The 12,480-nt window shown below is 46.5% G+C and overlaps 1 protein-coding gene across 2 annotated transcripts in view; it reads left to right on the plus strand.

Moving 5' to 3' along the window:
- LOC101583368 (SEC14-like protein 3) overlaps window positions 1–12,343 on the plus strand; it is a 70,574-nt gene extending 58,231 nt beyond the window's left edge. The window contains exons 1-12 of one of the 2 annotated variants that reach the window (XM_023705793.1): window positions 603–733; window positions 1,691–1,766; window positions 2,007–2,050; window positions 2,159–2,218; window positions 3,574–3,762; window positions 5,331–5,426; window positions 6,076–6,136; window positions 7,225–7,308; window positions 9,999–10,105; window positions 10,480–10,619; window positions 10,699–10,868; window positions 11,759–12,343. In XM_023705793.1, coding sequence (XP_023561561.1) covers window positions 680–733; window positions 1,691–1,766; window positions 2,007–2,050; window positions 2,159–2,218; window positions 3,574–3,762; window positions 5,331–5,426; window positions 6,076–6,136; window positions 7,225–7,308; window positions 9,999–10,105; window positions 10,480–10,619; window positions 10,699–10,868; window positions 11,759–11,880 — 1,203 coding nt within the window. In that variant the 5' untranslated portion in view covers window positions 603–679 and the 3' untranslated portion in view covers window positions 11,881–12,343. Of the gene's footprint in view, window positions 1–602; window positions 734–1,690; window positions 1,767–2,006; window positions 2,051–2,158; window positions 2,219–3,573; window positions 3,763–5,330; window positions 5,427–6,075; window positions 6,137–7,224; window positions 7,309–9,998; window positions 10,106–10,479; window positions 10,620–10,698; window positions 10,869–11,758 lie in introns of those variants that run through there. The other variant, XM_023705794.1, reaches the window with a different exon arrangement.
- The last annotated feature ends 137 nt before the right edge of the window (window positions 12,344–12,480 follow it).

Here is a 12,480-nt window from a genome sequence, read left to right on the forward strand (position 1 = left end):
CTGGTCCCAAAGACACCTCTTTTCTTTTCTTTCTCTTTTTTCTAGTGTGATAGTGATTCATTATGCAGCCCAAGCTGGTCTTGAACTTGAAATCCTCCTGCCTCCAACTCCCCATGCTGGGATTCCAGGTGCGCACCATCAGGCTGGCCCAAGGACGCCTTTTGAGTTCTGTTTTCTGCTCCAGGCCATCTTCTTTTTCAAACTCCTCCTCTAACTCCCAGTGGAGTGAAGGAACTGCTTCCTTTAATAAAGGCACTGCGTCTATCTACCCTGTTGTCAGCCCCCTGCCCCGTTGGAGCTGGGTAAGCAAGTAACCTTTGGAGAACAATCTTCCTCTTCTCCAGGAAGTGGTCACTGGAGGCCTGGAGGCTCTGAAGACCTCTACTGGCACCCACTCTGGGTTCCAGGTCTCAGGCCTGTCTTCTCCCCTCCTCCCCAGCTGGCTTCATCTGGTGGGGGAGGGGGGGCTCTGACACACCCTTTTTTCACTTGACCTCTTGAGCCAAACACGAGACCTCACTTAATCCCAGTTATGTAATGTGCAATCCAAACACTTGGCCCAGGGGAAGTACCTGGAGCCACACCCCTGAGCAGGGGCAAAAGGCCCTGGCTCCTCTCAGCTGCCAGACTAGGCTGAGCTTCAGCTCACGGCACCCACCACTCCCGCTCAGCCAGCACCATGAGCGGCCGAGTCGGAGACCTGAGCCCCAAACAGGCAGAGACCCTGGCCAAGGTGAGAGCCCTCTCTTTGGGCCCTAGGTAATGGGCTGAAGGGGTTGGGTAAGAAGGGATGACTAGAGCCCTGCCCCACTCTGTGGACTCAGCTCATCTTCAACATTGTTTCTTTATTGTCGTCTCCCAAAGGATCAAGTCCCACAGTGCCCAGTGATAGCAGCTCTGCCCAGGTTGGGGTTGATGCTAAAGCATCAGTTCTGGCACTAGTGTAGGTATTGCCCGCCCAGACCAAGCCTGAGTTTCCATCCAGAGCCAGACCCACTCTAGAAGCTGCCCCACCACCTCCTCTCTTCTGGGCCCCTTAGGTGGGAGCTGAAGGACTCTGCTGGGTTGCTCCCTGACTGTTCCCCTCCTTTAGACTGTGAAAAGAGAAATCTCTAAGGGTCAGGCCAGAGTGTGCTGCCATCCATGCAGTTAGTGGAGAAGAGGGCAAACAATCCTAACCATGGTCTTGTAAAAGATGGAATGAAAAAAGGCAGATATCTTGGTGGGCAAACACCACAAAGGAACTGAAAATAAAATCCATATTCCAATCCACTTACCAACCTGTTTATCCTTTCTCCTACCCACCCATCTTCCCACTCATCTACACATTTTCCCTCCCCTTTTGCTCTCCTTGTCTTCCTCCTTTTCATCTGTTCAGTTCTCCTTCCATTCCTTTACCTACCTACCATCCATCCATCCAGCATCCATTGATTTCCCCTTCCCTTTTCTATCCATTCACATTCATTCATCCCCCACTCTTCTTTCTATCCACGTACTCACCTCCTCCTCCTCCATCCCCCTTCCATTTGTCCACCAGTCCACTCTCCTTCTATCCATGCACTACCCCATCCCTCCATCAATGTATCCAGGCTACGTGAGGAAGGAGCAGAGAGGCAATGACTCAATCTTGGAGTTTGGAGGCCGAGGCTCAGTGTGAGAGAACCACATTAACCAGCATCTCTCTTCCCAGTTTCGAGACAATGTCCAGGATGTGTTGCCCGCACTGCCCAACCCTGATGACTATTTCCTTCTCCGTTGGCTCCGAGGTGAGGGCAGCATGGAAGAATTCAGAATGAGGGGTCAGTGAAAGGTGTCGGGTCCCAATAACCCCACAATGACCCAAGGCTCTCTTGATCCAACGATCTTCACGAATTCAGGTCTAGAACAGGGGAGGGGACAGAAAAACAAGGTCCTGCCTAGGGCTCTGATGCTCCCTGAAATGCTCACTGACTAGAAGCCAAATGAGGGAACTTCTATCTCACCCATATCTTTTCATCTTCACACAGCTCGGAGCTTCGACCTGCAGAAATCTGAAGCTATGCTCCGCAAGGTGAGAATCGGGGGCAGGCCTCATCCTTATGCCTCATGTCCCTAGCTCCATCCCCTTTGCAGAGTGCTGGGAGCTCCCTGGGGATCTTACTACTCCTTCCCTTTTCAGTACATGGAGTTCCGGAAGACTATGGACATTGACCACATCCTTGACTGGCAACCCCCGGAGGTGAGCCAATATCAGTCTTTCGTGAGAGTACTACCCACACAGCCTCAGGTCCGTGGGACCCCAGAGTGAAGGGTAGCAAGACTGGGCATGCAGGCACCTCTCCTGTATTAATAACAAGTTTCCTAGGGTCTTGCAAGGCTCAGGCCAAGACTAAGAGTTAAAAGCATGGGATCACTTAGTAATGAAAGCACTATGTATGAGTAGGGGTCATCATTCCCGTGTTACAGGTGAGGACTCTGAGGCTCAGCAAAGGCTCAGTAGCTTTGATCAAAGTCCCACAGCACCAAAATGGAGTAGTATTTAATGTAAGGCCTATCTGGTTCCCTGCGCATCAGTTATGAGTCACTGCTAGGTACTCTGTGCCCCTCTGCATTAGGGCTTTGCACAAAGCATTCTGTCTGGGTGAGAAAGAAGCAGTTCACCAATGCACACTGAAAATGGTTCCCCCTTTGGGGTCACAGGAGAGTAATGGTGACAGTCTCACTTGCAGGGCACATATTCTAGGAGTCAACATTATCTTACATACTTCCTCTAGTAGTCCCAAGGAAGAGGAATTATAACCATTTTATACAAGAGAAGATAAAATGGGGCTCAGAGAGGTGATCTTATCTACACAAGAACACAGAGCAGAGAAGCAGCAATGTCTGTATTTGTTTTTGGTTTTGTTTCTAATGTATTTAGTACAGGGTCTACAGGGTATCACTATACAGATCGGACTCGTAGTGATTCCCCTGTTTTTAGCCTCCCAAGTGCTGGGATTACAGGTGGGTGCCATCACACCCAGTCTCAATCGCCATTGGCACGGCATGCCAGGGATTGAACTCCCAGTCACTGCATCTGCCTGCGCAGGTGGTTTAATCCGTTGAGCTATCTGGCCAGCCCTCATCAGCATTTGTATTTGAACCACATCTGTTGACCTCTAGAATCCATGTTCACTGTCTATGCAAAGGGACATGGGAAAAAAAAAAGGGACATGGGAGGCACTGGGGGCAAAAACAGGACCCCAGACGCCTTTAGGGAAGCTCAGCTGAGACCTAGCTTTTCTATTTACCTGATACAAACAAGGCTACCCCCTGGAAGACCCTCACTTTTCCCACTTGGGACAATAATGGCCCCTCCAGAGACAACGAGTGCTTTTTCTCAATTAATTAATTAATTAATTATTTTGGTACTGGGGATTGAACTCAGAATCTTGAGCTTGCCAAGCAGGTGCTTATTCTACTGAGCTATCTCCCCAGCCCAAACCAGTACTTTGTACCAGGGTGAGTATAAGCTTCAATCCCAACCACAAGCCAGGTGTGGGGGTCTCTGAAGAGGTGTGTAACCCCAAGTGCTGTGCATCTTTCTATACCTAGGTAATCCAGAAGTACATGCCTGGGGGCCTGTGTGGCTATGACCGTGATGGTTGCCCTGTGTGGTACGACATCATTGGGCCACTTGACCCCAAGGGATTGCTCTTCTCAGTCACCAAGCAGGACCTCCTGAAGACCAAGATGAGGGACTGTGAGCGCATCCTGCATGAGTGTGACCTGCAGACAGAGCGGGTGAGGCCTAGGTTGGGGAGGCTGAGGACAGGTGAAGCTGCAGGGGACATGGGCAGGGGACACACCTGTGCTTTTTGCTAGCATAGTCAGAGGGCTCTCAAGTTGAATACCAGTTGTACTGCTTTGTCAGTAGTGTGGCCGAGGAAAGCCACCTTCCCCCTTGGAACCTCTGATTCCTCACCTGTAAAGTAAGGATAATTATGCTTAGTAGTTGCAAAAGTTAAATGAGATAGTAACACAAGTACAGTTGCTCTTCAGTTTGCAGTGAGGTTGCATCCTGATAAACCCCTCATAAACAAGCTGCTGGCACATACCTGCTATTCCAGAACTCTGGGAGGCCAAGGGAGGAGGATGGCAAGTTCAAGCCCAGCCTGGGCATCTTAGCAATTTAGGAAGACCCTGTGCGAAAGGAAGAAAGAAAGAAAGAAAGAAAGAAAGAAAGAAAGAAAGAAAGAAAGAAAGAAAGAAAGAGAAATACTGAGGATATAGTTCAGAGAGAAGACCCCAGATTCAATCTCCAGCACCAGTACGAGGGGGGAAAATCAAAATGCATTTAATACACTTAACCTATCAAACATCAGAGCTCAACCTAGCCTACTTAAACATGCTCGGAAGACTTAAATTAGCCCACAGTTGGCTATCACAAGAATATTCTATTGCATTTCACTAGCACAAGAAAAAAAAAATTCATTATTTGAAGTACTGCTTCTACTGCATGCACATCACATCTGCATCACTAGAAAGTTGAAAACTCATTAAGTCAAACCATTGTGGGTTGGACATTGACTTAAACAGCTTAGCTCATGGGCCAAAGGCATATTTCTCAAGCATTATAGCTATTCCTATTCCTTCTGAGCCTTTCCCCCTGCTGTGCCTTCTGCATGGGTAACCCAACCACCCCACCACTGCCAGGAATCATGGGTACTTCCCACAGCTTTCTGTAGCTCTCTCTATCTATCCTGTAGGCTTCACACTTAGAAATCACCTTCTTGGAGGGATCCACCTGGATTAAATGCATCTCTTCTTTGTTCCCTCAGCCTCTGTGCTGTTCCATAGCAGTATTTAATACAGGACTGAGGGGTCCTGGTTGCTTGTCATCTCCTGAATCATATTGTGAACACTTTGAGGACAAGAACTGTGTATTATTAAGCATTATTCATTGCACTTTTGGTGTCTGGAATAAGATAAATGCTTAGGAAATATCAGTTGAATAAATAAATTTATCAGGGATGAAGAATGAAAATACGAGTGGTTGGATGTGTAAGTGGCATGATGGGAGAACTGATGTATGGATGCACCAATGGATGGATGATGGATGGATGGATAGATGGATAGATGATGGATGGATGGATGGGTGGGTGGATGAAGGATGGATGGGTGGTTGGATGGATGGATAGATGGGTGGATGAATGAATAACTAGGTAAATAAGTACATTCATTTTTGTCCACTTGCTCCTCTGAGGACAGAGAAGGGGGATGGCTGAAATTTTCAGGAGTCATGTCCTTGAGTTGCCATCTCTCAAGGCTGTGCTCTATACCCTGGAACTGTTCCCTGTTCTTCTTTGCAGTTAGGGAAGAAGATTGAAACCATCGTCATGATATTTGACTGTGAGGGCCTGGGACTGAAGCACTTCTGGAAACCTCTGGTAGAAGTGTACCAGGAGGTGAGGAGAAGACTCAAGGACATAAACACACACACACACACACACACACACACACACACACACACACTTGGTTAGATGAACAGTTGGATCTGGTATGAACTTGCTGCTCATTCACAGCCAAAAAGGGGGAAAGGTAACTGCTTTCCTAGACCCCTCACAAAGGTATTAATATACTTCCCAGAAGATCTTACAGAGCAGTGCTCAGAGACACTACCCTGGGACCATAGAGCCACATTTCACCACATCTTTCTCCCCAAGCTCTGGGACTTGAGCAGTTCAGTTTGCCTCTCCAGGCCAAAGTCTCTTCACTCCCAAAGCACATACTGTTGCAGGAACACTGTAGTGAGTGTTATGTGAAGTGTGTACACCATGGTTGGCAGTGAATATTTAATAGTAGACATCATCATCATTATACTCTCATTACTATAATATTTACTCTAAAAATGATTATTATGTGATTATTATTAGGGTGTGCTTATGACAGCCTAAGGTGAGAAGATCCCTCCAGAGGCTAGAGGAGGTGATGGAAAAAAAAAAAAAAAAAAGAGCTCTCATGGGTCTCTGAAACTTCCAGACAGGAGATTGCAAAGGAGATGGGGGAAGGAGAAAATGAAGTCTGGGCTCTAATGGGGTCATTCTCGGTTCACAGTTCTTTGGCCTCCTTGAAGAAAATTACCCAGAGACCCTGAAGTTCATGCTCATCGTGAAAGGTGCGTAGTGACTGACTTCTGCTAGCTGTGCCCCACACTCATTCCTCATCATGCTCAGAGAATGATGCTCCAACCTCACTTCCTCCAGGAATCCCCCACTTCTCCCAGTCACGATGATCAGTCCCTCTCCAAGCTGCCTCTGGCACTGACAGCCAGTGCAGCCCAATTTTACCTTTCTAGTTTGCTCCTTTCTAGGGGTCTTCATTCTCTTATGTGTGTTCACCCTGTTTTTCTGACCAAGTTATGTGCTCCTTGCAGATAAGGACTCTGCTTCTCCACTTCTGTTATATTCCTTACAAGCCTGGCAACATGTTAGATGCTTTATAAGTATTTGGATGGTTGTCATTTAGAAAGGCTAGTAGGTGAAAGGATGGATATGTTTGACAGCTGACTGATTGGTCATTTAGTTGTTTGATCCAGTTTATTGGCTAGTGATTGTTTGGTGTTTTGGTTGATTGGTTGTTTGGACTGTTTGGGATTGACTATTTGTTTGGGTGGCTTGTTGGAAGGTTGGCTAGTTAGCTAGTTAATCCAAGCTGCCTCTGGCACTGGCAGCCAGTGCAGCCCAATTTTGTTTGACTGGATCACTGGTGGTTGGATCTCTGTTACTTGGATGGATGGATGGATGGAAGATGGATGATTGAGTAGTTGACTAGCTGGACAGGGCTGTTGTTTGAATGACTAGCTGGTTGTTCAGTTGGCTGACTATTTGGCTGACTCATTAGGTGGTTGTTTGACTATTCAGTAAGTTGGTTGATTAGTTGGCTGATTAAAAGATAAATCCATAGACTATGGAATCCTTGGTTGGTTGGTTGATAAATTGGATTGTTTATTGGTTGATCACATGGGTCACTGATTAGAAGGTTGGATGTTTGACTCATGTGTTTGTTGGTTGATAGATTGAGTGATTGGTTGTTTGGCTGTTTATTTGCTGGGTTACTTGGTTGGTTGGGTGGTTTGTTGGGTGCAGAGCATTGAAACTCAGCAGAGTTAATCTGAACTCTTCTATATCATTGGCTATGACCATTATGAAAGAGTATCCCAGTCAAATTCTTTTCTCCTTATACTCCATATTTGTATCTCTCCAGCTACCAAATTGTTCCCTGTGGGCTACAACCTCATGAAACCCTTCCTGAGTGAGGACACCCGCAGAAAAATTGTAGTGTTGGGAAGTAAGTAGTTCCAGTGTCATGTCTCTGCTTTATATGTGAGCTTTGAAGTGAGGTTGGGCCATCATCCATAGAACTTGACACATCACCTAGAGTCATAGGTTCCTATTCCCAAAATGAGATGACTTACCTGGAGAGCATATCCAGTTACCTAGACCTTATTCTCCGCCCTACCCCTTTAGTGAATAAGGCCTCTACATCTATCTCTATCAGTTTCAGCTTAGTTGTAGTCAGTCTCTGGCCTAGCAGCCTCAGTTCTATTTCAACATTCATAAGCCCAGTGTTTCTAAAAACAACTTGGGTTAAAGATGATGAGGGGGCTGGCCAGATAGCTCAGCAGACTAAAGTGCCTGCTTTGACAGAGCGCAGCAGCCAGGTTTCAATCCCCCATGTGCTGTGCCGGCCCCAATCCTGGGGCATGCTGAGACAGTAATTGAGACTGGGCATGGTGGCACATACCTACAATCCCAGTGCTTTTGAGGCTGAAAACAAGATCACTATGAGTCAGATCTACATAGTGAAACCCTGTACACCCTGTCCTAAATTCTTTTTAAAAAAAAAGAGGATGAGGAAGAAGATCAGGAAAAGTAATTATGATTCAGAAAAGGGAGAACCAATGGAAAGGACTAGAGAACTAAATAATGGTGCATTCATTCAATAAATTATGTGTAACCATGAAAAGTAATGTTGTGGGTGAATATTTAATATCATAGGAAATATCACTAAGTGAAAAATGTAGGTTATATCATGTAGACTGTGTGATCTTTTTAAAAATTTTTATATATATAGTTTTGGTACATGGTTTCACTCTTCAGCTCAGACTTATAGTGATCCTCTTGTCTCAACCTCCACAGTGCTGGGATTACAAGTATGTATCACATGCCCAGTTTCAATGGCTAGCTTGGCACAAGGCTGACACAGCAAGTGGTACTGGGGATCAAACCCAGGTCCTTGTGCTTGCCAGGCAGGTGCTTAGACCACTGAGCTATCTCTCTGGCCCTGTGTGATCTCATTTTTGTAAAAACAAACACATACAACACAAATATATGTTGGGCTGATGAGATAGTTCAGCAGACTAAAGCACCTGCTTAAGAAGCTTAGGTAGTCTCAGGGACTGCAGTTTGATATCTGGTACAATATGTCAAGCCAGCCCCACAGCCAGGGCCAGGTGAGCCTGCCAGAGTTCAGGCATAGTGGTGCATGCCTGTAATCCCAGTGCTGGGGAGGCTGAGAACAGGAGGATCACTATGAGTCCAAACCGTGTAGTGAGACCTTGTAACAACCAAATACATTAGAAAAAAGAAAAAAAAAAATATATATATATATATTCTAAAAAGAAAGACAGCAGAATATTGATTTGTTGATGATGAGAAATCATGCAGTTTTTAATATTTGGATTTTTCCAAAATCTCTAAAATAATATTAATTTTACAGATGGAAAATAGCATGGTTTTTTAAGTTACAAGGTGAGAGAAAGAGGAAAAATAGTTAATAGATTTAAACCAATGACCTCAAGGTTGGAGGATAATTTTTTCTTTAAGACTGGGAAAATTTTTTGGAGAAAAAGAATGGGGAATGGGGAACAGGAGTAGCTCTTTAGAGACAAGAGGAGTCACACGTAGGTTGCCCTGTAGGATAACTTCTCCCAGGCAGAATAATCTGATCACAGAATCAGGAAAACTAGGGATTTATGTGGGCGTGGGGTTGTGGGGGGTCTTACAAATGCTTGCTTTTTCTCCCTTCCTAACACTCAATCTTCTGCTTCTACCCACTTCCACTAGGAGGTTGCTTAGAGGAGTACAAGGTAGCCTGGCTTGAGGGCCCCAGGACACTGCCTTCTAAGCTCACCAAACCTTGGGGTAGTGTAGGTTACTCAACACTACAGGATGCACATCTATGATCTCTGCCCTTCCTGCTATCCCACAAGGCTCAAATTTGCGGTCTTTGCCCTTACCCCACTAAAGAAAAAGAGGATCTCATGGACCTGATGGTTAGCCTGAACTATTCAAAGGCCTGGACCATGGCAATGCCCCCAATCCCAGAGCTTTGCATAGCATTTGAACAGCAGTAACAGCCATTAGGCATTTGGAGAGAGGGAGGGAGAACTCCCTCCAAAGGCCCACAAATAACAGTCTTCTACCAAAAGGTCTGATTTACTCATTTGGTCTTTTTTGGGAGGAGGGAACATACTGGAAATCAAACTCATAACCTTGTGCTTACCAGGCAGGTACTTGTGCCACTGAGCTACATCCTCAGCCCCCTTGATTTACTCACTGAGTGACTCCCCACAATGAGGTCCTTGACCTCATAGAATTTTAAAGTCTCCTGGAGACAATTAAACAACTCTTGGGGTTTCTACCTAATAGTTTACTACTTGTGGGTGAGAAGACCTCAAGAACATGCAAACTAAGAGTCAGAATATAGCTCAGCAGCACAGCCCCTGCCTGGTAAGAACGAGGACCTAGTTTGATTCCTGGTCAAAAAAAAAAAAATGTGCAAGCCCATCAACAAAAGGAAAACACACTTCCATAGCAACAGGATACTGAGAAAGACTTCCTATAGCCTTAGATCTAACAGGCTGGGAAACTGGCTCTGGTAGCCTAGCTCCCACAGAATTTGGACAAGCCAGGGCATCCTAGAAGGCATGGGAGGCTTCCATACATGATAACCACCCTTCATCTCTCTGCTCCCAGAAAGCTGGAAAGAAGGTTTGCTGAAACTTATCAGTCCTGAAGAACTGCCTGCCCATTTTGGGGGAACACTGACTGACCCAGATGGAAACCCCAAATGTTTAAACAAGGTACAAGGACAAGAGATCAAGAGGATAGATCTCGGTTTCTTTCCCGTTTCATTTATTCTACAAGTACCTGTGGATAGACAGTTGTGTGTAGAAACAGGGTGTTAAAATGGGGAGTTCCAGCCCTGCTCTTAGGGGGGCTCTGAGCGGCTGTACAGACAAATAAGAAGTGAGGAGATTTTTGAGCTGAAAGTGGAAGCTCTCTGAGCAATCCATGGCCCAGCCTGGAGGGTGAAGGAAGGTTTTGATGGAAGGGAAGCAGGGGATACAGTGAAAAGGATGTTTCTTGAAAATGGTGAAAAACTGTCAGAAGTAAGACAAGCAGCATAACTGGTAGGCAGGAGGAAGGAACAAACTGCTCTGTCCTGTGTCTGCAGATCAACTACGGTGGGGAGATCCCCAAGTCCATGTATGTGCGGGACCAGGTGAAAACTCAGTACGAGCACTCGGTGCAGATCAGCCGTGGCTCCTCCCATCAGGTGGAATATGAGATTCTGTTTCCAGGCTGTGTCCTCAGGTAGAGACAGACACCACTGTCCCACCCTTCACTGGGCCCTAATCCCTCAGGAATTCATCAGCAACCTGTCTCCTCGCAGGTGGCAGTTTGCATCAGATGGTGGGGATATTGGATTTGGGGTTTTCCTAAAGACCAAGATGGGGGAGCGGCAGAAGGCTGGGGAGATGACAGAGGTGCTGACCAGCCAGCGCTACAACTCCCACATGGTGCCTGAGGACGGGAGCCTCACCTGCTCAGAGGCTGGTGTCTGTAAGTCTTCCCCAATTGGACAGTGGCTCAGAAGGTGGGAGCCACCTGATCTATGGCTTAGAAGGGAAGCAGAGAGTCAGTGACACCTCAACACATATACCAAGGACCCATGGCCCAGCTTAGTGCTATGCATTCCCATCCAGAGTGGCACTCGGGCCACAGGGCACAAAGAATGATCAGGCAGGTACAGCTTTCTCCATGAAGAAACTGAGAAGCAAGTTATAGCATCACAAAGCTGAACGTAGTACCAGTGCTCCTTGTTGGCCTGAGTATCACCATATAATGCTGGGCAAAATTCCAATGTAGGAAGGATCTTTGGTTTTGCTTACCTGTAACCATGGGCCACAATCCTGGCTCTTGCGGTTGCTGTGAGGAGGCATAGAATATGCAGCAGGTTGGCCCAGGACCTACATTGCCCAAGGGAGCTGAGAAGGGGCTGGGGAGATGGCTCAGTGGAATAAGTGCTTGCCTGGCAAGTGCAAGGGCCTGAGTTCAATCCCCTGTTCTGAAAAAAGAAAAAAAAGACAAAACCAGGAGAGCTGAGAGGACTTTGCTGTCCCCAGCTGTCCCATCTCACATATGCATTATGGTAGCATCTGGGTGTGGAGACAGTGGGATCCAATGACCATTGTTCTCACAGCCCACTAAAGGGACAACTAAATCCAGGGCCTGAGTTCAAATCCAGGCTTGGGCACACACCCAAAGGAGGTCAGTGTCTGTTTACAGGCACAGCTCATGACTGGCAGTTCCCATGGGAAAGGGAAAACCATGGTCAAAACTTGGTGAACAAAGCAGGTGAGAACACAAGCCTGTCCTCCCGCACAGTTGGAGTAGGGATACAGAGAATGTGAAGACTGGCCAAACTGCCCATCTTTTCATCTGTCCCACAGATGTCCTGCGCTTTGATAACACCTATAGCTTTGTGCATGCCAAGAAGGTCAGCTTCACTGTGGAGGTGCTGCTCCCAGATGAGGGCATGCAGAAATACGACGAGGAGCTCACTCCTATCTAAGTGGCCTCTCTGCTTCACAAACATCCCAGGCTGTTTTCTTTTTAATTACCCAGCCTTCCAACCCTGACACAGATCATTAGTCCTCCTAACTCTGGGACATTAGTAAGTAGAGAAAGATTTCCTGAAGAAGATTCATCTATGGTGGCCAAATCAGGAAAGATATAAAATACACAGCCTTGGAGGGAACAACAAAAGTTACAGAAGAGAAAGCAACAAGAGTGAAGGCAAGTGGTGCATGGCACTGAAATTCAAGAATAGAGAAATGGATCTCGTAGCCTTCATTCTCGCCTATCCTAAGACATTTGTGTGTGCTTGAATTCCTTCCCTGTGGGATGTGAGAAACTTGGGTTTGAAACTTATCTAAATCCTTTTCACCTCCACTCCCTGTATGGTAGATACTTATAGTGCACTTAGGAGTTCAGTGGTGGATCAGTATGTAGAGAGCAAGTAATTCACGGGTGTGCATGACAAGGAAGAAATTTCAGCACCGTGGACAGGAACAGAGTGTGGTGGGGGTGGACTTCTGGAGAGCTGGGCATTCCCGGATTTCTGACTGTGGCTTCCTCTTGGGAGCCTGCTCACAAAATCTCTGTGCCTCTG

The sequence above is a fragment of the Octodon degus genome, unplaced genomic scaffold (assembly GCF_000260255.1).
Source record: "Octodon degus isolate 3935 unplaced genomic scaffold, OctDeg1.0 scaffold00230, whole genome shotgun sequence".
Lineage (NCBI taxonomy): Eukaryota > Metazoa > Chordata > Mammalia > Rodentia > Octodontidae > Octodon > Octodon degus.